Source organism: Brienomyrus brachyistius, chromosome 2 (genome assembly GCF_023856365.1).
Source record: "Brienomyrus brachyistius isolate T26 chromosome 2, BBRACH_0.4, whole genome shotgun sequence".
NCBI classification, from domain to species: domain Eukaryota; kingdom Metazoa; phylum Chordata; class Actinopteri; order Osteoglossiformes; family Mormyridae; genus Brienomyrus; species Brienomyrus brachyistius.
The window spans coordinates 25,976,392-25,998,198 of record NC_064534.1 but is presented as its reverse complement, the minus strand read 5'-3'; the positions used below and the strand labels follow the sequence as shown (position 1 = coordinate 25,998,198).

The 21,807-nt window shown below is 39.8% G+C and overlaps 2 protein-coding genes across 5 annotated transcripts; both read right to left on the bottom strand.

Annotated features, from left to right (window-relative positions):
* Window positions 1-1,095: 1,095 nt before the first annotated feature.
* LOC125718023 (aminopeptidase NAALADL1-like) lies at window positions 1,096-8,960 on the bottom strand. The gene is made up of 19 exons (XM_048991494.1): window positions 8,769-8,960; window positions 7,338-7,510; window positions 6,812-6,933; window positions 6,450-6,569; window positions 6,100-6,292; window positions 5,906-5,999; window positions 5,311-5,415; window positions 4,966-5,051; window positions 4,748-4,867; window positions 4,419-4,504; window positions 4,056-4,119; window positions 3,782-3,849; window positions 3,019-3,110; window positions 2,835-2,928; window positions 2,663-2,744; window positions 2,206-2,379; window positions 1,762-1,849; window positions 1,580-1,672; window positions 1,096-1,470 (listed from the first exon to the last, which is right to left on the bottom strand). The coding sequence occupies exons 1-19, from the start codon at window positions 8,951-8,953 to the stop codon at window positions 1,293-1,295; spliced, it is 2,217 nt and encodes a 738-aa protein (XP_048847451.1). The 5' UTR covers window positions 8,954-8,960; the 3' UTR covers window positions 1,096-1,292.
* A 5,659-nt stretch (window positions 8,961-14,619) lies between these two features.
* On the bottom strand, window positions 14,620-21,741 carry LOC125718086 (general transcription factor IIH subunit 2). Of its 4 annotated transcripts, none has more exons than XM_048991622.1 (16): window positions 21,574-21,740; window positions 21,223-21,314; window positions 20,876-20,953; window positions 20,379-20,415; window positions 20,120-20,206; window positions 19,990-20,040; window positions 19,853-19,907; window positions 19,526-19,631; window positions 19,296-19,386; window positions 18,521-18,608; window positions 18,265-18,372; window positions 17,214-17,277; window positions 16,033-16,136; window positions 15,437-15,539; window positions 15,298-15,337; window positions 14,620-15,188 (listed from the first exon to the last, which is right to left on the bottom strand). In XM_048991622.1, the coding sequence occupies exons 2-16, from the start codon at window positions 21,276-21,278 to the stop codon at window positions 15,078-15,080; spliced, it is 1,179 nt and encodes a 392-aa protein (XP_048847579.1). In that variant the 5' UTR covers window positions 21,279-21,314; window positions 21,574-21,740; the 3' UTR covers window positions 14,620-15,077. The 4 variants fall into 4 exon arrangements, with proteins under 4 accessions (XP_048847579.1, XP_048847586.1, XP_048847591.1 ...); XM_048991629.1 differs by having other exon boundaries at window positions 21,578-21,740; XM_048991634.1 differs by having other exon boundaries at window positions 21,686-21,736.
* Window positions 21,742-21,807: the final 66 nt, after the last annotated feature.

Sequence of the window (21,807 nt, the reverse complement as noted above, 5' to 3'; positions counted from 1 at the left end):
CTGCCTTCGTCTGTGTTTTGCAGTCCTGTCAACAGCACAGCTGTACTGTCTGTCTAGTGCGTTGCTCAAGAGATCCCTGGTATGTCAGAATTTCACCGCTGGTCCCTCTGGCTTGCTCATGATCATCTGCAATTGGTTTTCCTTCCACCACAAGACAAAATCCCCCAGCTGTAATGATTTTCAATGCAGCCTTCAATGGAGGAATCATTTTTTCTTTGGGTGAGATGAGCTAATGATGCACTTACTATCCACTGTATTGAGAGTGAGTAGGAAGGGAGACAGGATAGAAGATGTCATCAGGCCCCGCGGTCTGTTATGCGTTCAGTCTAGAGAGTTGCACAGGAATGGTATCTATCCCCATCCGCGTCTGTCCCTGTAAACATCCAGACCGTCCCACCATGTCCCTGCATGCACGAAAACCGTCCCCATCCTGTCCCACACACCACATGTGTTTACAGCATCCTTTCATGTGGTACCTCATAGTGATCTCGCTTCGCTTTGTTCACCAAGAGGATCAAGGGGATCAGAAAATTTTGTGTGGTTTTTCCAGAAGGCGGGGGGCCTACACTCCTAACCTTTGTGATGTGGAATTTCATTCTAATTCTCCCAATCATATTAACAAACATTACGGATGTTTACTTACATCGTTTTTTCTAGATACCAACTTTAAATTGAAAAGTTAGACATTGTTGCAACTAATTCTACCAGGATTACTCTTAAGGAATACATATAGTAAGGTAAACTAAGTAGTCATAATTTTCATATTTGAAGGCTTTTCCACCCTACTTCGACCATCTGTTATTCTTCAGCCCAGTTTTGTGTATGTCCTGCCTTTCCTTCATAACCTATCCTCTGGCTTTGGCCAGTCTGAGGTACCTGACTTGTCTTGGAAAACTCAATCAGACACCCGACCTGAAAAGACGCTACTGAATCTTACCCTCTGTAAGTATACGGTCTTCTTGAAATATATAGGTGTAAATATATTCTGTAGGTTCTTCTGTTCATGATATAGTTCATTTCACAATAAGGATGCACCAAAACATTTTTTTAGCCACAATACTAAACCAATACTAATACTAAATAATTTGCTATAATAACACTTAACTTGCATAATCATCATTTTACAAAATAAACAACAAACGTGGGCATACTTTGACATTTTTGTCCTTGATAAGCTTTAAATAAAAGATGCGCTGTCAGCTGCTTAGGTTTACAGGTTTTACTTAACAATCCATGGTGGATGCTGGTTATCTTTCTCTCCTGATGGCCACAGAAATGAAACTGAATTTTGATTAAATGACATCTACAAGTGTGTAGGCTGCACCCTGGATGGCCTGTGTGACAATGGACAGGTGTCTGTGCACTTGGTTCCAGTCCTCCTGGAGATCGCTTTTCCTAGCCTGGTCAAAAGCGTCAGCAAGCCCCGGGAAGGTAGGCACACCGGACGTCCTGGACGTCCAAATTACATGCCTGATAGGAAAAGTTGGGAAATTCATATATTTAGGGTACAGCAAAATTATTCTCGATAAGATCATTTAACTTGCTGTGTTATTATAGTAGGAGGGAAATGGTACCAAACCTGTATCCGTATTTGTCAGGGAATGCTGTAGGGTCTATAAATGCCCGTTCCAGCAGCATCAGCTGGTCATTTATGCTCCGAGCCTTTAGAGGTCTGAGAATGAATAAACATTTAATGCTAATAAGTCTTACTGTACATCACTGTACCAAAGAGTGTGAAAGGGTAATGAAGGTCATACTGACGATTCTTTTATGAAGTTACTGTTCAGGATCAGTTCGTTCAATCTGTTGGTCGCTGCACGGAACTTGGCCACAGCGTTAGACAGTGGTTCTAGGATATAAAATGGGATTCACTTACATCAAGTTAATCCATAACTAAGCCCAGAGTTACTCCACTTTGATTTAAAATGTTATTTTTTGTTTATGGGGTCTAATTATGTTCTGTGTTGCATATTGTATTCAAATTCTTTGGAATTCTATGTAAAATAGGTTACCAAAGTTTAACTGTGCATAGTCTTATACTGTAATATGAACATAGGTCGAATGATTCAGATATGGTCTCAGTCGGTTAAAGTTCAATGATTCAACGATTCAAAAGCTTTATTGTCATATGTACAAGTACAATAAAATACTTGCTTGTGTAGCTCCTGTCTGATTGAAACTACATAACAATAAAACCAGGCTTACCCATGGAGATCTTCTTCTGTGCCAGAGTGTTACCAAAGTTGGTCAGTGCAGTATTTAGGTATTGCTCCAGACTCTCTGCATAGTCCGTCAAATTAAAGGGCAGCAGGAGGCTATCAGACAAACGCAAGAGCACGTTGCCTGCTGTCCTTGCCACTGTTTGATGACTTGTGAATCCTGAGTCCAGGAGACAGACTGATGAGGGCACGCTCACATCTAACAAAATGCGCCACAAAGCTTTCTGCTTGTAATATTATATGTGACAAAAGTATTCAGTTACAACAAGGATATCCATTGTTCAAAACAGAATTTTCCAAAGGGATGGCCTAGTCTAGTGGACGATGGCTTCCATGAGTGGAATGTAGCTTGAAACTGGCACAAAGTATCAATAATAGACATCCTTCATCACAAGTGCAGACAAAATAAGATCTTGCAATGAATTTGTAACCTCAGTCATCACCTGGGTCAATGTACTTGGAAGCGTAGTCAAAGGTGTCATAAGCCGTGTGATAAGCTGGGTAGGTCCGAGCATTTGTCTTACGCTATAATAAAACCAAAGACAGCAGCTAAGACTCAGCATGGAAAACCCAACAGATGCAGGTACCATTTTAACCGCTCTCTGTGTTACTCACCCTGTCATAGGTGTGTGAAATGTCCATTGAAGTAATACCCAGGAAGTGCATAAAAGCAGCATAGTCACTTCCTGCTCCTGTCAGAAAGCCCACACTGAAAAATCAAGAAATTAAGCTGATTAGCAATAAAGCCTTTAGTTGACAGATAATAAAAGAAGGCATAAAAATAATGGAAGATACGGACTTGGGAATGATGCCATGAGTCGGACTGGTACGGTTGGAGTACTGAATCCAGTTGTCATAGACTGACATTGAGTCTTTCTTTGGTATCTTTACCTGTGTAGACAAGATACTACTCTCAGATGGTACTCTCAGATACTACTCTCAGATGGTACTCTCATATACTACTCTCAGATGGTACTCTCAGATACTACTCTCAGATGGTACTCTCTTCAAGTCAGGAGACAAAGGTTGATCATTTTTTAACAGGTATATTTGGTGCTATTTCTACCAGAAAATATATACAGTGTTCTCAGATTGAACAACTACATTAAATGTGCTGATAAAAAAAAAAACATGCTGATTTCACAAAATTGATTATTAAATTTTTCATTGAAAGTTTAATTTAATCAAATTAAGTTGTTAGAACATAATTCTACTGCTGTAAACAAACCTCAAGGCAGCTTGATGTATATGTCAGATGTGATATTTGTATAAATCACACATTTAGGTGTAGAATGATTTGGTAACAATAGGAGAAATATTTATTATGGCGTTCAAGTGCTTTCAAATGGTGTGTTAGTGCTAGAACACACTGTAGCTTGAAATTTCATAAAAAAACGTAGTTGTAAATCACCTTGTATAAAATATAAGAAAAAAATGTACTAATGGTATCGTAAACCATGGCACTCAGGTGTTGTAAAGCAAACGCGCGCTAGAATTGACGGGAAGGCGACAATTGATTTCTTCGTGTAAAAAAAATATCAGATGGCATTTGGATAGAGCACCTGCTTGGCAGCCGTGAGCACCACACTTTGGGCTGCTGGAGACGCCTGCGCTTGTAGGGAGACATTGCCTGACAGCAAAACATCAGATTACTCATTAACTGACAGGGGCTACTGAGGCCTGCTAGAGTTTACTGAGCAGACATGAATTAAAAACAAAATCAGTCATACATTATCTTTTATTATTATTACATTATCTTTAAGAACTCAGCTATTGAGTCCCTAGTTTATTATATAGTGCTATTAAAGTTAATATTTAGGAAAATGTCAACCTCACCGAACACTGAAATGTCGACATTGATGTAGGCCACAGTACGGGCCCTCAGCTTGCTGTGATATTCCTGTGGGAAGGCTTTTTTCTTAATCATTTAAAAATGAGAATTCACAGCCCCTTAATTTCATTTTCATCGAGGAGACTATAAAGAAGAGGTACAATTTCAAAATGTGAATAACTGTGTAGCTGCTGCGACTTGAGTCGATTAAGTTTTCATAATATTAATGTGCCCATTTACAATCCCAGACTGATATCTGAAAAAAATATTCTTCGATTTAGCCATATTTGACACGTTTTGAATTTTCCCATCATCATAACACCAGTAGTATCCTCTACAATACCTACAATAAATAACGAAAAATGTACCTCTGCATATTCAGTTGATCCAATAAGACCAAACTCTTCTGCACCCCAGCTCCCAAATACAATGGATCTGCGGGGCTTCCATCTCCCTGTCACATAGATCAGTACATATCACATAGATCAGTACATGTCACATAGATCAGTACATGTCACATAGATCAGTTCATGTCACATAGATCAGTACGCTGCATATTCCACTCTTACCCAACAACTGATATTCTCTCTCAGTGAGTGAGGCATCATGATCCGTGGATGGACAGGTATTTTAAAAATGTTGTCCCATCACTTAGGAAATATAGCGCCCCATCATTTACTCTGACTGCAGGCCTTACCTGCCTTCACCATCTTGCCAAGGACCCTTGTTATTTCTAGCATGACCGCTGTGCCGCTGCTGGGATCAATGGCGCCATGCACCCAGCTGTCCCTGTGATTTCCGTAGATGATGTACCTGTCTGAGTGGCGGCATCCATGCAGAAGTGCATTGGCATCATTTTTGGGCTGCCTCCTACATGCAAACATGCTGAAGGTAACCGTACACTTATCAACTCACCAGGCTCGACGCTGCCTCGAATGACACCCATGACATTGGAAGAGTTCCTGAGCTCACCCTTGTTGTAGATGTCCATCTGCACGTCACTGAGAAGTGACAGCATTACATGAATGTACTGTTGCTTTACTGTTTTTGTAATTTAACAGGTGTTATTTAGCTGGTCTGGAGATTGCACTCCAAAAATAAGGCATGGTATCACACAATAGTTGTTTTCAGGATATTACTAATTTAGGTATGATCCAAGAATTTGTATATTTTTGCAATTTTGTATTTAATGTAATATGCACTGCAGTAATATGCGGTACTGTGAAAGATTAGGCCACAAATAAGTATTATGTGTATCACCTGTTTGCAAAGGATGACGTATCTTTGAACCCTGGTCCTCCAAAATTATATGTGCAATTGAATGCTCCTTGCCAGCTTTCTGGGGCCGGTGATCCGTCTAATGCACTGTAGCAACCAAAAATAGATTATAATCGAGTTATATATGCCATCAACCAGTAACAAATAGCCTCAGGGCTGGCCCATCCTATAGGCAACATGGATGATTTCCTAGTACAGGGGTGGCCAATCATATCCAGACAGGGCAATTGTATTTCACTGCAACTCCATGATTAGATTATAGATTAGAGGACTGATTGGCTGAAGAGTCTGCGCACCTGGGTTTGAACAGCTGACCTAAAGGTTATTCAAATAACCTGCACAGACACTGGCCCTTTGTGGTTAAGATTGGCCCCCTCACGATGTAGGGCGTCATTAGATTAGGCAATGCAAACGAGCAAGTGGAAAACAATATCAGAAGAAATACACTATACAGACAAAAGTATTGGGACACAATTCTTAATCGCTGAATTCCAGCCCTGCTTTGCCTAAAGAATATTGCAATACAAACAATTTGCATGAATTGTAAATTATAATGGGTTATCACCAGTCCACACACCAGATTAAGGAATAGGCATCCAAAAACCCAATTGGTTGTGTTGGAATGGGTGGAATTCCTTTAATGTCAGATTCCGGAATTCTGTAAGTGTTCTCTGGAAGTAAAAGGAAAGAAAACTTTAAACACAAATGACAGATTACATCAAACACAAATATGTATTGCGAATTAAGGATTAATTTGCCGGACAGTATCACCTTTAGCAGCGAGATAAGGTGTCAGCAAGTCCCCAAAGTCAAAGCTGTAGGACCCTCTCTCAACCCCAGTTGGGGGCATGTACCAGGAGTGGGGGTATGTCTGACTGGCATCGGACATTTCATTATCATTTATATCTTTGGGTTCGGTGTAGACCAGCACTCCGATAACTCCAAACAGGGCTCCATTGATAGCCTAATAGGCAGATATGAGGTGACCTTGATCAAGTGAGCATGTCAGGCTCTTCACGTGGCTGAAGATGCCATTGGTGGATGTATGAATGCAATGAAATTCTGAATATGCTTAGCACAGGCCTGTACACAGTGATGTAGAAAAGGGTGAACTGGCTTACTTTCGCGGGCCTTCCAGCTCCTCCGTATTTCACAATGGCAATAGTGTCGCTGAGATTTACGGTTTGGCTCAGATGCGTGTAGTCCTCCATTGTACCATAATTGGCATACACAAGCTTTCCCTGGAAAACCAACATTAAAATAATCAGAACAATAAATGATATCCGTACACTTCCATTATCTGTACAGAAGGTGTAGAATGTTAAAATACCCATTTCAAAGAAGTAGTCTGTTGCTTGGAAATTAATATAGTTTGATAAGTGTGCTTGGGCCTGTCTGAAGACAATGAAAGGCTATACAATTGTAGATGAATCCTACCGCATAGGTGTAAATAAGACCTGTATCCCTGAAAGCCCTGAGATACCTTTGCGTGGCCAGCAGGACTATAGGCTGCATATGGCTGGACCACCGCTGGATCTTCCTGGTCGGTTGTATAAGGTTTCTCCTTCTCACTTACGTTAAAAATGGCATTCCCTGTCGGTGAAACTAAACAACACAACATACGATATACAGTGACGGTACTGCAATGAATGGTGTTGTAATTGACATGTAAGTAACATTTTACTTCTGGCAATAAGCGCAGTGATACAGTGAAGTTGCTTGTTCTTTTGTTAACCTGTAAAGTTAAGTTTTAACAACCTAAGTTAAGCTCCTTGTTTTATACCATTTGGGTCATTTTTTTCTTTCTTTCGATTATTTAAAACATTTTTCTATATCAGGGACCTATTCTAGATCAATTTATGAGCTTCATGTTCATTTACATGTTTAATTTAATACTTTTATATACCAACAATATATCAAGGCAGATAAAAACTCAAGTAATTATATGAATCTAATATGTGAAAGGTTAAATAATAATAATAATAATCTATATATTATTCCGTACACACCCACAGAGACTCTATTTGGAGTTTTTTCATCGGGAAAGGACAGGAAGACCATGTATTCCTCCCTCCAGGCGTCATCCAGCCCGCTGTCTGGGTCCTGCCATCTCTTCAACATGTATTTCACCGTTTCCTCATCTCCGGCTGTTGTGGCCATGTGAGGAACCTTGGTCAGCTGCCTGAGAAGATAACAATGAACTGGGCAGGTGGCTTAAGAAGATCTCATTTTAAGAGAAAACCAACATAAAATCTCATTTTAAGATTTTAAAATATCATCCGTATTTGTTTATAATAGCATTTTGTGTGTCTATTCATGCATACATGTATAAGCCACTTATGCAGATAAGGGTCATGACCAGAACTGTAGCTGATATTTACTGATACAAAATGAACTATAGTCCTGTGCAAAAATCATAAGCAGAAAATCTTTTTTTTTAGTGTAAAATGATTATATTATATCTGTTAAAGTGTGTCAGCTTACATGTTTCAAAACCTCTCCTAAGATCACCCCAATACTTGCAGCAATCGTCCATTACCTCAGTGTATTTTTTGACTTGACCACTACCCCACCTTGTTGGGATAATCAATACCTCTGTGGTAGAAATTTCGCTGAAGTTGATTTTTTAAGAGTCTCACAACACTTTATTACCGCAAAACTTTTGGGGGAACAGACACTCAGCAGTCTTTCATGCGTCTCGTGATCTGCTCCCCGAACAACAATTCCATGCATCTTTTATAACAAAAAAACACAACAGTTTACAGACAGCTTAAGGAGGAGCTGGATATCTTTGGACACCAGATGCTTCTGCCTACAGGGGCTGGTTATCAGTTCAAGGCAAAGTCAACCTGTTACAAGCCCATTGTTCTTATGGTCTCAGTTACTTTCTCTATCTTACTTTTAAAGTGAAAACCCATTACTTAAGCCAGCGTGCATTATTGCTTTACATGTTCAGTATAATAAATATTTCAAAGCAGCAATTAATCATTATAATCATTGTTATTTTTTTTTAACCACACCTCATTGAGTTATTTAACAAATTAAGTTAATTGATTAATTAAGCTGTTAGTGAAATTTAACAAATCCTTGGAAACATCTTGCCGTCCAACAAGATAACAGTAACTTTTTGGAGAACAAAAGAAATTCTTGTTTATTTTTATTGTGTTACTGTCAATTTGCATATGTTCTAATATCAAATTGTGTTTTTTTCATAACAAAAATATACTCACTACCTGGATAAATAGCCTTAAACATTTTCTTTTACTGCCTAAGATTTTGCACAATACTGTATTTTTTTTCTCATGAAGTGAGGAAGGAACTGATTTCCTTTGGAATGCGACATACAATATGTTAGCTTGAGGAATGAGGAATCCGTTCAAAACCTGCCACAAGAACCTTTGACATAACTTTAAATCCGTCATCATATCTGCCCAGACTACCTGAGGTTCTCTTCTATCTGGTTGTTGTCCACCTCTGCCAGGAACTGTGCGATGACGCTCTCATCCACATCCTGCACACATTCTGGAGATGTGCTGTCTTGCTTGATTCCAAAATGTCCCAGCAGGATGCCCACTGTGAGGGCCACTGCCCCCCCCAGCCCACATAGGAGCACCTTCTTTAGCATGGTTCTATCTCGGCTGTCAGACAAAAACTGAGAAATGTGTCAGTGATGTCATTGCTTTTTTACTGGAGAAAGTTTTTTTTTTTTGTTTTGCTTGCTATCTTGATAAAAAGTTGCTTCACGATAGACTTCATTGGCTAATGATTTCTGAGGTCGGGGCTGTACTTTACCCCATTCAGGAATGCTTATACAACAGCAGAATCCAGGTCTAGAAGCTATATGGTTACTCCAACTAGCAAGTTAATGCCACTGACATTTAGTTGTTTGCAAAGGACTTTATTAACCCAGTTTGGTATGTTTTGAGTATCTCAAAAACTATTTCCGAACATATAATAATTGGATGTAGAATCTGGTACCGATTCCATGTTCTGAAACTATAAAACATAATCCATTAAGGAACGGCATGCATTGGACTATACCACACATGGCATAAATACCCATGTATATAATATCCGTGATGTGTAGTTATGTCTATGACTGTAAGCATGTCGTTTGCTTACATAGTGTAACATAGTGCCCCCCCACTGCAGTGTGCTTGTAATCCCCCTGACAGTGTTTGATGTGTCTATTGGTTACTTTCCCTGTCCAAGCCGCTGCTGTGTTAGCTGTGATTTGGGCTTTTAAAAGCATGTTTCCTAACCCTATCTCGCTGCGCTGACATTACAGCAAGATATGTCCTTATGAAAATGATGAATATTTTCTCTTTCAGATATTTTAATCTTTAGATTTTGTAGAACAATTTCAACAGTTACCAGGGGATTACTACAGTTTTGTTTACTCTAGACAGATATGTATAAGTTGCCAGACATAGTCTTTTCTTATGAATTTGATCATGTGTTCCTGCTAACGGAGGAAAAAGGTCAAACATACAACACCTTGAACTTTTTATAGGCACCATAAAAGACAGATGCATATATTGCGATTAGATTTTCAAGGTAAATGTTCAAGCTGAATGTCAGATTTCAGGATCTTGTTCACTTTGAACAAGACTCTGAAACACACCATTTTGGAGGCCACCAAGAAAAGGACAAATATGAAGACAATCAAGTAAGGTGCTTGTATTGCCACATTGAAAGCACTTGGAAATCTCTGGGTGAATTAATGTAGTCAAATTGAACATAAAAATGAATATTGCCAGTAAATATGATTCAATATATTACTGCTGTTGTATAAGCATTCCTGAATCCATCCATCCATCCATTTTCCAAACCGCTTATCCTATTGGGTCGCGGGGGGTCCGGAGCCTATCCCGGAATCAATGGGCACGAGGCAGGGAACAACCCAGGATGGGGGGCCAGCCCATTGCAGGGCACACTCACACACCATTCACTCACACATGCACACCTATGGGCAATTCAGCAACTCCAATTAGCCTCAGCATGTTTTTGGACTGTGGGGGGAAACCGGAGTACCCGGAGGAAACCCCACGACGACACGGGGAGAACATGCAAACTCCGCACACATGTGACCCAGGCGTAGACTCGAACCCGGGTCCCAGAGGTGTGAGGCGACAGTGCTAACCACTGCACCACCATGCCGCCCCCTCATTCCTGAATCTTTATGATTAATTTTAACATTTCTGTATTTCTAACACACACCTACACACATATGCTTATGTTTATATTTAGTTATTTAACTAAACTGAATTTAAATTAAAATGCGAGTTGATGGCCGTGGTAATGGAGAAAGCGAATATAAGCTTTATTGTTCATTGGCTTTGACCGCGAATAGCAGGGGACCTTGGCTTGTGTATTTCAGTTTAAGGAACTATTCTCAAGTGTCCTGTGTTTGGTTTAAGACTCTGATATGGATTCCTTGGCAAACAGGTCTGTGAAGGAGAAGCCAAACAAACTAGGAAAAACAGTCTCCTGGATCTAAACCTGAGTGGCGAGTTATTCTAACAAAGACCTGCTCTGAACAGAAGGATGTTCATAAGTGTGCATGGTACCAGAGCACCCTAGACAAAAAGTTTATAGTTACTGGGTCATCTGGCTTGAGGTTGTGTGTTTTGGTCTCTTCATTTGAGTGTCGAGCAGAACTATTAACCAACCACCCCTACAGACGTGGACAAATTTGTTGGCACCTTTTTACAAAAAAAAAAAAAAAAAACCCACAATCATCTCCGAAATAACATGAAACTGACAAATGTTTACTGTTTATTCCATAATTACTACAAATCAGACTGCTTTTGATTCAGTTGATTTTTTTATACAAATTAAATGAATGAAAATGGCATGGAAAAGAAATAGGATGGATAAGAGCCTTAGTTTAATATTTTGTAGCACCACTTTTTTGCAGCAAAACAAGCGATCTCTGTACTTCACAATGAAACCCCTCCATTTGCCAGCAGGTAGTTTGGCCCACTCTTCCTGAGAAAACTGCTCAAGCTATCTCAGGTTTGATGGGTGGCGTCTCCACACTGCAGTTTTCAGATATTATAGGATTAAGATCATGTGACTGGCCAAAAAGCTCCAGTTTTGTCACATTGTCTCAGAAACTTGGGACTTGTCAACGTGCATTTTGGCAAATTCCACTCTGGCTTTTTTAAGTTCTTCTGTCAACAGTGGAGCCCTGCTGGATCTTCTTCCATGGAGCCCATTATTGTTTGAAATGCGACGGATGCTGCGATCAGAAAGTGACGAACCTTGACCTTGGAGCTCAGCTTGAATGGTTTTGGATGGTTTCCTTGACTCTTTCTCTACCATCCGCACTGTCCTTCTGACCACCTGGGGTTGCATTTCCTCTTGTGTCCACGTCCAGGGAGGTTGGCTACAGTCCCATGAACCTTATGCTTTTTAATAATATTGGCAGCTGTGGTCACAGGAACATGAAGCTGCTTGGAGATGGTCTTATAGGCTATACCTTTAACATGGTTATCTTTAATCATCTTTCTGAGCTCCTCAGACAGCTCTCTCCTTTGCTTTCTCTGGTTCATGTTCAGTGTGGTGAAAAAATTATTCTAACTATAATGCAAAAGACTATAATGCAAAGAGAGTCTCTTTAGGGGAACCAACAAATCTGTCCATACTATTTTAGCATCTTTGTAAAACGAACAAAAATCATTTTATTTGTTTACTCTATCATATACAAAAGCCATGCAGGTATACATTAGACAATAGCTTTTAATTGAATCACTTTTCAGGAGAAATGAAGCACAGTTTCAATGAGGGTACCAACAAATTTGTCCATGTCTGTAGTTGCTGAGTTGGACTCTGCATGGGGGGAGGACACCGTGACTGAAAAAAATACTAATGTCTTTATTATTGAGTTTCCTGCCAGCTTTTAGCCAATGACATCAGGATGACTGAAGGTCATCAGTATGTTGGTGCAAACACTTTCCATTGCTTTTCAAAAAGCATGCATATCTGAAGGCCATGCCAGGAAAAGGACTGACATTAAATGATTTATATAATTATAAATGCTTTTTTATTAGTAGCTGTTGACTTGGGGCTTAGCGCAGTACAAAGATATTGGGTACATCATCACTAACTGGCTCTTGAACAATATACCACTTTGAATCTTTTCCAGTGATGTTCTGAGCTTCACTCAGTTTCTCCCTACTAGTGGACATGCTGCATTAAGCTGTTTTTATCAGATGGTATCAAAGCTAATTTCTCTATTCAGATTCATAGAGAGACCAAGCATACTGCACTGTCGAACATGCAAAAGATGCACCAAACTCAACACACAAACTTCGCCCACAGTGACATAGTCAAGAGGGATAATTTTGGATAATTCGTATATATGTTGAATGTTCCAATTTGTAGATATTTTACCTTTAATATTCATCCATTTATTTCCTAGAAGTGCTTGCCCCGCTCAGGGTCACAGGGGGTCCAGAGCACATCTTGGAGGTTACAGGTACCAAACAGGGAACATTCCAGGATGGGGTGGCATCCCATTGCAGGGCACAATGAAAAAACAGGAAAGAACCCCGGAACCAGATGCTATTTCAGACACATTAAAGGTCATCAGTTCAGCAAAGAGGATGCTAACAAATATTTTATGATATTGAAGTGGCCTTAGGCTATTTGGGAGATATGCAACAAGTGCGTCTAATATTCAGATCTGGTCTGGCTGGGCATGGTGTCAAGGGATGTTAGCTGGTGGCAGGTGTTACACTCATGATTTTATATAATCTGTAAACATTTACCAACTTGTATTATTTACAGTATCACCACCTACTGGTCTTTGCCTGGATCCATGGAAACCAGCACTGTGTTGTCAAAGCTATTCAACACATGGATGAAATCCAATAATAAAATGTAGCCTACTCGTATACTTACTAGTCTGAACAATGCTAAAACTGCTCCTGTATCATCACTATTAAGCAGAATTTGAACACTGTACTGCCATGGTTTTGTGGCCAGCACAGTATGGTCCACTACAGGCACTGCCTCGATTAGCAGTTTTGTGACCCAGTGCCTCTGGACACTTTTCCTGTTGGCAGATAACGTTAAGCTGAAAGCTTTTGATTGTGCTTCAAACTACTAAACGTGAGACTTAAGATGGCTGGAGATCTGTCAGTCCAACGTGTCCCTGTCCATCATCACATCCGACGTATGACGAACCATCAAAGGCGTTGGCTGAGTCACAATCAAGCAGGACAAAAAGCATCATGCTGTCCCTGGTATACTGGCAAAAACCCATCTGAAATCTGCATGATTTGCTCATTAGTTCTTGCATTGTATTTATGTACGTCTTCATTGTTGCTACTTGGTGCTTCTACTTATTGTCAGGCTGTGAAGAGATAAATAAAATTTTCATTGTATTTTACTACATCCTGTACTTAATAAATATGACAATAAATTTTCATCATTGGAGTTGTCTGCTAACAAAAAGTTACCTGTATCTTACTCTTCGTCACTCATCCAGGTCAACCCAATGTTCATAGAAACATCCAGGGATTTTTTACTAAGTTTTATCTTAACTACAGAGTACTTGCAATATCCAAACATACAATAATCATGTTACTGATGTCTTTTCAGAGACAACAAACGCAAGCACCTATGCGGTGGATAATTATTTTGCTGTGGGAATTGTTTAAGATAAAGTTAAAGGAGACTGAAAGGGCACTGCTATGTTCAGAAAGTGCTCCAGAACAGCCAGCAGAACATGCCCACCTTTCCCCTAGTGAAAAGCACTGTGTGTGGATGTCCCAGACACACCAGGTACCATTTTTCAACCATTTTTCATTTTTCAACGCTACCGGGCTAAAGGAACCTGGTATGACGTTAATACAGGAGACAAGTTCTATGGTGCATTAGTAAGCTCATAACTGGAAAAGTCAAGACATTTTACTTATGAATGCATCTGAACTTTTTCTGTGCGATGGTCTGTTGTCAAAATACAGAAGTACAATTTATAATTAAAAAGCTACATTAAAAGTATATTCTTCACAGCAAACAAAAATAAAGCATGAATGACCTGGGTTTCATAAGGCCAAGTACAATAACGGGTCATAAAAAGATGTTTAAAAATGTAAAAGTTACATCATTAAATACCAGCTATTATGAGAAAAAGAAATTTCTGCTGCATTTCAAGCATAAAACGTAGCAATATATACACATACACACAGGTACTGTATGTGTGACAGTATACATACATACATACATCTGCAGATGTAATACTAACACTGTCAAAAAATATAACATACAATCATCCAAAAAGAATGTTCAATCAACATTTTATTCATAGAAATATGTTAATTTTTACACCTTGCAAGTCTCAACGACAGTTTCATTTGTTTTTAACAAAAGGTGTATACATATAAATCAATGATCACTGGCAGTATGACTTTTTCCACAAGTGGAGGCAGTATTTATACAGTAAATATGAAGCCATTTTAGGAAGGACCAGTAAAAAGACAGAAAAAAGAAAAAAATGACCCAAGTCGAGATGTTTTCATTTTGTAGCATCAGTAATATTCCATGACAGCATATGCTGAAAAGGAAAAAAACCATATAGGTAATCAGTTAAAAGAAAAGAAAAATAAATGAACAAGGTTGTTTTGGGGGGAAAATTCAATGCCGTTGGTCCGCTGACTGAGGTACACAGGAATGACGCCGCAGCCCAACTCAGGTTTTTGCTTCCGTGGTTTTAGTTAAATGCTTCTGCTTTCCTGGGCTCATGGTGCACTCTGGTTATGTATACAGCAGGGGCAGCAATGCAGAGTGTCGTGGACAAACAGGTCACACTCCACACAGAACGCACTGCTGCAAGCCGGACATGTATACACCTGTGGAGCACAGAGAAATATGCAGAAGTACACTGTCAAGCAATCGACTGAATTCAGTGCAGGGCGTGCAGACCTTCCATAATGATGTAGAAAAAGGTATAATAATTACACTTTTGTCCTTCAGTTCCCCTTGGCATGCTTGACAGAACCTAAAACGAGTGAACAATTAGTCATAAAGAAAAAGAAGATCATCAGTAAGTGTGTGTGATTAACATGAGTATTACTGAAGTGACATAAGCTGACTGTACCTTTCCCCTTGGACATCCTCCAGGGGCATCTCTTGAAATGCATCCATTGGGAAGAGGTGATGAAATGATCTGGCCAGGTGAGGGGCTGAAACCAAAGTCAGACCTGCGGGGAGAGGATACCCCGGTAATGTCACATTCCTGACCGAGCCGCCCAGGTGCAAGCACTTCTAAGCCAGTTTGATAACTGTGACCCCCACACTGCTCCTGTCTCTTCTGAGACAATGTACAGGGTAATCGAGGCTCAACGGCACATTATTTCATTTAAATTATGAACTACAAGAAGATATAGATATGTTGTTTTACTCATCACAGATTTGAGTCCACAATTTGATATCGGAGCTTTAGAACTGGCTTATAAAATAATTCGATGCAACCAATTGGACCATCACTTGCTAGTATTATATTTAAAGATTTTATAAAATATTATACTGCAATGGACTAGCATCTTGTACAGGTTTCCCCTCTTCTTGTGCCCTGTACTTCCAGGGATACCCTATACTGGAAAATAGATATGGATGGATGGATGGAGTTATATCCACACAGCCACATCCTCTGAAAGGATAGCAGTTGCCTTTCATCCCAGCCTCTAGACGTACCGCAGACCTTGCACTCCACAGGCAGCTCCGTGTACTTTGCACGGCACTGAGGGCAGTAGTATCCCCCCAGGGTCAAGCCAGGACCACTGTTGCCATCAAGGTGCCTGTAAAGAGATGCGTCATCTTCATTAGTCCCGGAAAGATGTAGACTTGAATCCTACTGACTTAGCATCCCCTATTGACGAAATGTAGAATCTGCCTGTAAAAATACACTGCTCCAAAAAATGAAAGGAACACTTTTTAATCAGAGTATCAAGTCAATTAAACTTCTGGGATATTGATCTGGTCAGTTAAGTAGCAGAGGGGGTTGTTTATCATTTTCAGCTGCTTTGATCTTAATGAAATTAACAACTGGTGCAATAGAGGGGCAACAATGAGACGACCCCCAAAACAGGAATGGTTTAACAGGTGGAGGCCACTGACGTTTTTCGTTGAAGGAATTGATACCATTGGCTGCCCCCCACGCTCGCCTGACCTAAATCCTATAGAATACCTCTGGGACATTATGTTTCGGTCCATTCGATTCCACCAGGTCACAGCTCAGACTGTCCAGGAGCTCAGTAATGCCCTGGTCCAGATCTGGGAGGAGATCCCCCAAGACACCATCTGTCATCTCAGTAGGAGCATGTCCCGACGTCTGGCATGCCCAAAAGCATGTGGGGGACATACAAACTACTGAGTACGATTTTGAGTTGAGCAATGAAAATTTCGGCAAAATGGACTAGCCTGCCGCATCATTTTTCACTTTGATTTTCGGGGTATCTTTGAATTCAGCCCTCTGTTTGATAATTTCATTTCCATCAAACGACGTGGCATCCTTTTGCTCCAAACACATTACCCAGTCTACCTCAGTATAGATATCCAGCATGATTTTTTTCCCCATTGATATGTCATGTGTTTTCAAAGTGTTCCTTTAATATTTTTGAGCAGTGTATATAAGGAGGATAGTGGAAAATCTGGCTGGTCTTTAGTGGTGTACTCTCTTCAGTCAATACTGTTATTTCACAAATTTCAATGCATTTAACAACCTGACAGGAATATTAAACAGATTTGGTGTTTGGATTAATGAATGAAAGAATGAATAAACAAACAAATGAACATTTCAATGAATAAAGGAACAAACAAAAATAGAATCAATTAATACAACAGCAAATATGAAAACCAACTGAATGAATACTCACGACATACTAAAGGAAGGTTTGGAATCCTGATCAGACACAGAAGCTATGGTATGTTGGGGGAATCCTGGTAAAAGAAGAGAGTGTTTCCTAATTGGCACTGCATCACGTAGAGTGAAACTTAACAAATAACAAATAAATAAAGAAAGACTACCATCCCCCTCCAGAGACATTTCACAAAGTAATTTATAGGGGCAGTACATCTCATTCTTCCCTCGAACATAAACTTGACCAAATGACATTTTTTCTGCAGTGATTAAAGCGTCAAAAGATACACTAGAAAAATACGACGACGTCTCTTACGAGAAATCATGACCCGGTTACTCATGATAATCCACAGACTTAGTAGTGAGCAGCTTAATGTCTGAACTATTTTCCTCTACCAAACTCCACACACCAATCGTATCACTACGCAGAACATACGAGCACCCGGGCGATATCTTCTGTGCATTGATACGATTGCTGTGTGGAGTTCGGTAGAAGAAAATAGTTCAGATATTTTTACGGCTGATATCTCCAAAACTAGCCAAATCCCAGCAGAACAGCCTACATAGATAGATAGTACTAAAGCCAATCTAAAACATATCTCTTTTCAGTTTTGGAGTGAACTGCCCCTTTAAAAAGGAAACTAGAGTCAAAGAATGGCAATGTTACACCATCTGTCGAGCAGGGGTCACCAACGTTTTTGAAACTGAGAGGTACGTCATGGTTTCTGAGCCATACGAAGGGCTACCAGTTTGAAACGCCCTCCTAAATTTATCTAAATGTCATGTATAATAAAAATGTTTTAAAAGCTTTTTTTTTTAGATATTGCCATTTTCAATTCTATATAAATTCAAATGTGAATAAAAAATAATAGCAGCAGGATAAAATTAAATTTTAGACGCTGCTCACTGGTGAGATGTGCTATTTTAAAAACAGGTCCGCAGGCGATTCATGTGGTCCTTGGGGGTGTCCTGGTGCCCATGTTGGTGACCCCTGGTCTAGAGTATCAGCTGGCAATGGAAGACCCATGATTCATGATGGTGGTGGGCCTCCAGGGGCTCTGACGTACCCATGCGAATAAGAGAGCACTCAGAGGAGGAGCTGGCAGGTGGTGGCTTAACGTGGAACGTCAGAAGCTCACGGAAGTGACTCTCATCCAGAATCACATGGTAAGTTCCTAGGGACAGGAACAAGGAAGGAAAATTAAACATGATGAAATGTATCAAAGTATTAAATTATAATTAAAAGTGCTAATACAATCATACAATGCATACTATTTAAAGAGAATCACTAGCAAAGAGAGCCAAACAAACATAGATAATCACCTCCTGTCTCCCGTGTCAGGATAGTGCAGACCCGCACCTCTGCTGACAGCCCGATCACAGACACCCGAACCTTCAGCCCCTTTAGTGTCTAGGAAAGGCAGTAGTGCTTTTTACCCACCTACCCATCACAGGGAGAATAACTCTGTTCACACAAAGCAGATACAGAATATCATATGTCGAAGGGCTGCACAGTATCTTCACGTGATTTTTTTTACAATAAATATTGTGGTATTTATAAAACAAAAAAATGAGTTGAAAATTCATCCAAAATAAACTACCCAAACAGATCTTGTTACTGTCCACCAACAGAGCTGGTGGTGTTGACATAATTTATGCTGACAAATCACTTGCTTTTTGCTCAATACCCTCTCCATGAAATCCAAAACATATCCATACAATAGATGATTAAATCTTTTAGTGCCATTTCTTATTTGCTTTTATCCTCCTCACTTGTTTATTCATTAAAATTGCAAAAGCTTGCCAAGTTCTTAGCACAATTATGAAAAATTAAAAAAAGTGCGTATTCAGAGATTTGAATCCACAGCTTTGCAACTGTGGCATCCTTAACTATAAGCTGACTCCGACAGGCATGGAGCTATGTAGTAAAAATACAGATTTTAACCCTCCCCTGAAATATGTTCGACCCCTGACCAGGAGCATAGCCTTGAAATTAGTAAATCCCTCCCTTAAAAACATTTTATCCTAATTCTCGTCACAGTGACTCTGTGACCTTTACAGCACAACTTTTTAAATGAAAAACAGACAAAGCACTTGCCTTGATCAACTCATAGATGTTGGCTGGATCGCAGGTGGTGAGACTGCTGAAAATTACAAGCACTTCCCTACTTGTGTGACCGGGCATGTGTCTACAGGAGAAAAGCAGGACTCAAACCCAGTAAAAGTCACTCTTGCAGCTCCAGCCTCTAAAACTAGTATGGGCTGATGACACCGTCAGAGATCATGAACATGGGTCACAAACCAAAACCAGGCTGAACCTTGACGTACTTGAGCGTCTGCATGGCCAGGTTCAGGGAGTTGTAGAGGGAAGGTTCCCCAGCGCAAGGGGTGTCCACGGCTTTTTTTAAGGCAGAAATGTGCTTCTTCGGGTTACCTGTCAACACAACCATATTTTCAGAGCAAACACATCTCTGTTCATGTTTGAGACATTTAGTATTAACTACTAAAAGTAACAACATTACAACAATATTCAACAACAAAAGGTTTCACTGTGCAAAAGAATTTTGATCGTATGTTTATGTCCTACTATGGACAAAAATAAGCTAAGTGTTCTAACACATTCAGGTGCAGTGAACAGACCAACATTGCACCTACCAGCCAGATCTGTCAGTTTCTCAGCCCTCTTGTTCCTGGTAGTGATGATCCCTATCTGAAAATGTGCATAACATTGTGACGTTTGACACTCCAGTGCGCTCTGTACGTAAATTACAATGTCTTTTCAAAACATGTACCTGACTGATGGGATTCTGATCAAAGTATTCATCAACAAAGTATTCCATCAGCTGTGGGTGAACAGAAATCAGCGGTAAGAAAACAATGTCTAAAATGCTACACAGTGAATGTACAGTGCAATGCAGGCACCTTTAGAGTTGAGGTTAGTCTGCTGGGCTTGAGGTCCTGGTCCTCCATCGTCCTTGAAGTATCAATCACCACAAACATGTGGCGCATCTGAAGCACAAAAAACCACCCACATTTATCAGTACATTTCTCTAGATTCAATACATTTTTCAGAACTCTAAACAAGACAATCATGCCAGATACACTCAGACGAACAGTGTAAATTTAATTAAGGATGTGTAAAGTGTAGGGTTGAACTGAACATGACCAAACTGCCGCTCACCATCCCCAGTCGCACTTGTCCATAGCTCTGAAAAACTCTAAGGAAAAAAAAACATGAAAGGCAGGCAAGGAAGTCAGAACAAGTGAGCATTTTCCAAATGTTCATCAAGAAATTAAGTCAGCACAGTAAACTGTATGCAGTACATACTATATACAGAATAATCCTCCTAGTACTTCAGTGTTGGGCTGAGCAATTAATGAAAAATTAATCAAAATTGACATTCAGAACCTCTAACTAACTTAATCTTCGTTTTTTTTTTTTATTCTGTTAATACCCCCCAGCGTGTGTTCATGTACTGGCCCCTTAAAACATACTACCGCGTGTGTTGTCACGTGTTGTCAGAGCTGCTAAATGGTATTTTGCTGTGTTTTTAGAAAACAATGACAATAAATATCTAATCCATTCTATTCTATTCTATGTAAAAATGAGGGCAGATGACTGCCTTACTAGATGGTCAACCAGACAGTGTTTGGCAATAAATCCCTCTATCTACCCACCTCTTCCTTTTGGCCTTGAAAACGATGTCCTCCACTGTAGCCTTAAGTGATCCAGTCTCATCCTCCTTGAGCACCTCCCTGTACAACAACCCCAGACACTATTATAACTGCTATCAACTTAACGACAATACAATGCATTCGTCATGTAACTTTTACATAATAACTATGCGTAGGGCCAACAATTCACTGACACACAGATGCACAAAGAGTCTATAAAAGAGATGTGGCTAAAATAACAAATAGAAATTTTAAAAGAACAAAGTTAAGGAGTTTCACACCAAATTAATCGTCCATTGCAAATAAGCATAAAACATTAAAAGGGACATAACACTATGTATTTTATTTACCACGTCCGCTCATAGCCACCTTCCCAACGTTTTGCTCTTTCGGGTTCTTCGTCCATTTCGTTAGATTAGCTAATTCCACTAAGAATCAGTCACTTAAAGGGAATTATTCTTACGTTACAATTTCAATAAAAAAATTACATATTGCAACTCTCTGTACGTCAGTAAAAAATCCTTGCAAATATAGTTCGCTATAGTCTACATATACTCAAGCTATCAAAATGCAAACAAGACTGTTATTTTAATTACTGAAAGCAGTCATTAGCTATTAACAGATCCAGACCACATTCACAAAAGAATCCACATACTACAAAGAAATTCTGCAAAGCGACTTTGCAAGCATACCCAGCGTACCTACAGAAGCATAAAAGATGCTTCCAAATAGTCTTTTGAAATCTGGCCACGTTATTACTTTCTACCATACATATTTTTAAGCTCAGTAAACATAGGCGACTTCTGCACGCACTAGCAAACTCGGGGCTGTAGGACTGCCAAGCTGCTAGGGCTGCCTGCGTTACATTAAAATATATCCCCCTGCCTACAAGGCACATAACAATAATTCCTAGTTTTCGGTGTTTACCACTGTCC

Excerpts from the sequence above, each read along its gene's own strand:
- LOC125718086 (XM_048991614.1), bottom strand. The coding sequence starts at position 21,278 with ATGGACGAAGAACCCGAAAGAGCAAAACGTTGGGAAGGTGGCTATGAG. Across the intron at positions 19,387-19,525 it reads CTGGCCATGCAGACGCTCAA|ACACATGCCCGGTCACACAA; the intron begins GTACGTCAAGGT and ends TTTCTCCTGTAG. Across the intron at positions 15,189-15,297 it reads GGGAACTGAAGGACAAAAGT|GTGTATACATGTCCGGCTTG; the intron begins GTAATTATTATA and ends TGTGCTCCACAG.
- LOC125718023 (XM_048991494.1), bottom strand. The coding sequence starts at position 8,953 with ATGCTAAAGAAGGTGCTCCTATGTGGGCTGGGGGGGGCAGTGGCCCTC. Across the intron at positions 6,293-6,449 it reads GAGCTGGAAGGCCCGCGAAA|GCTATCAATGGAGCCCTGTT; the intron begins GTAAGCCAGTTC and ends TCTGCCTATTAG. Across the intron at positions 1,673-1,761 it reads AGTAACTTCATAAAAGAATC|ACCTCTAAAGGCTCGGAGCA; the intron begins GTCAGTATGACC and ends ATTCATTCTCAG.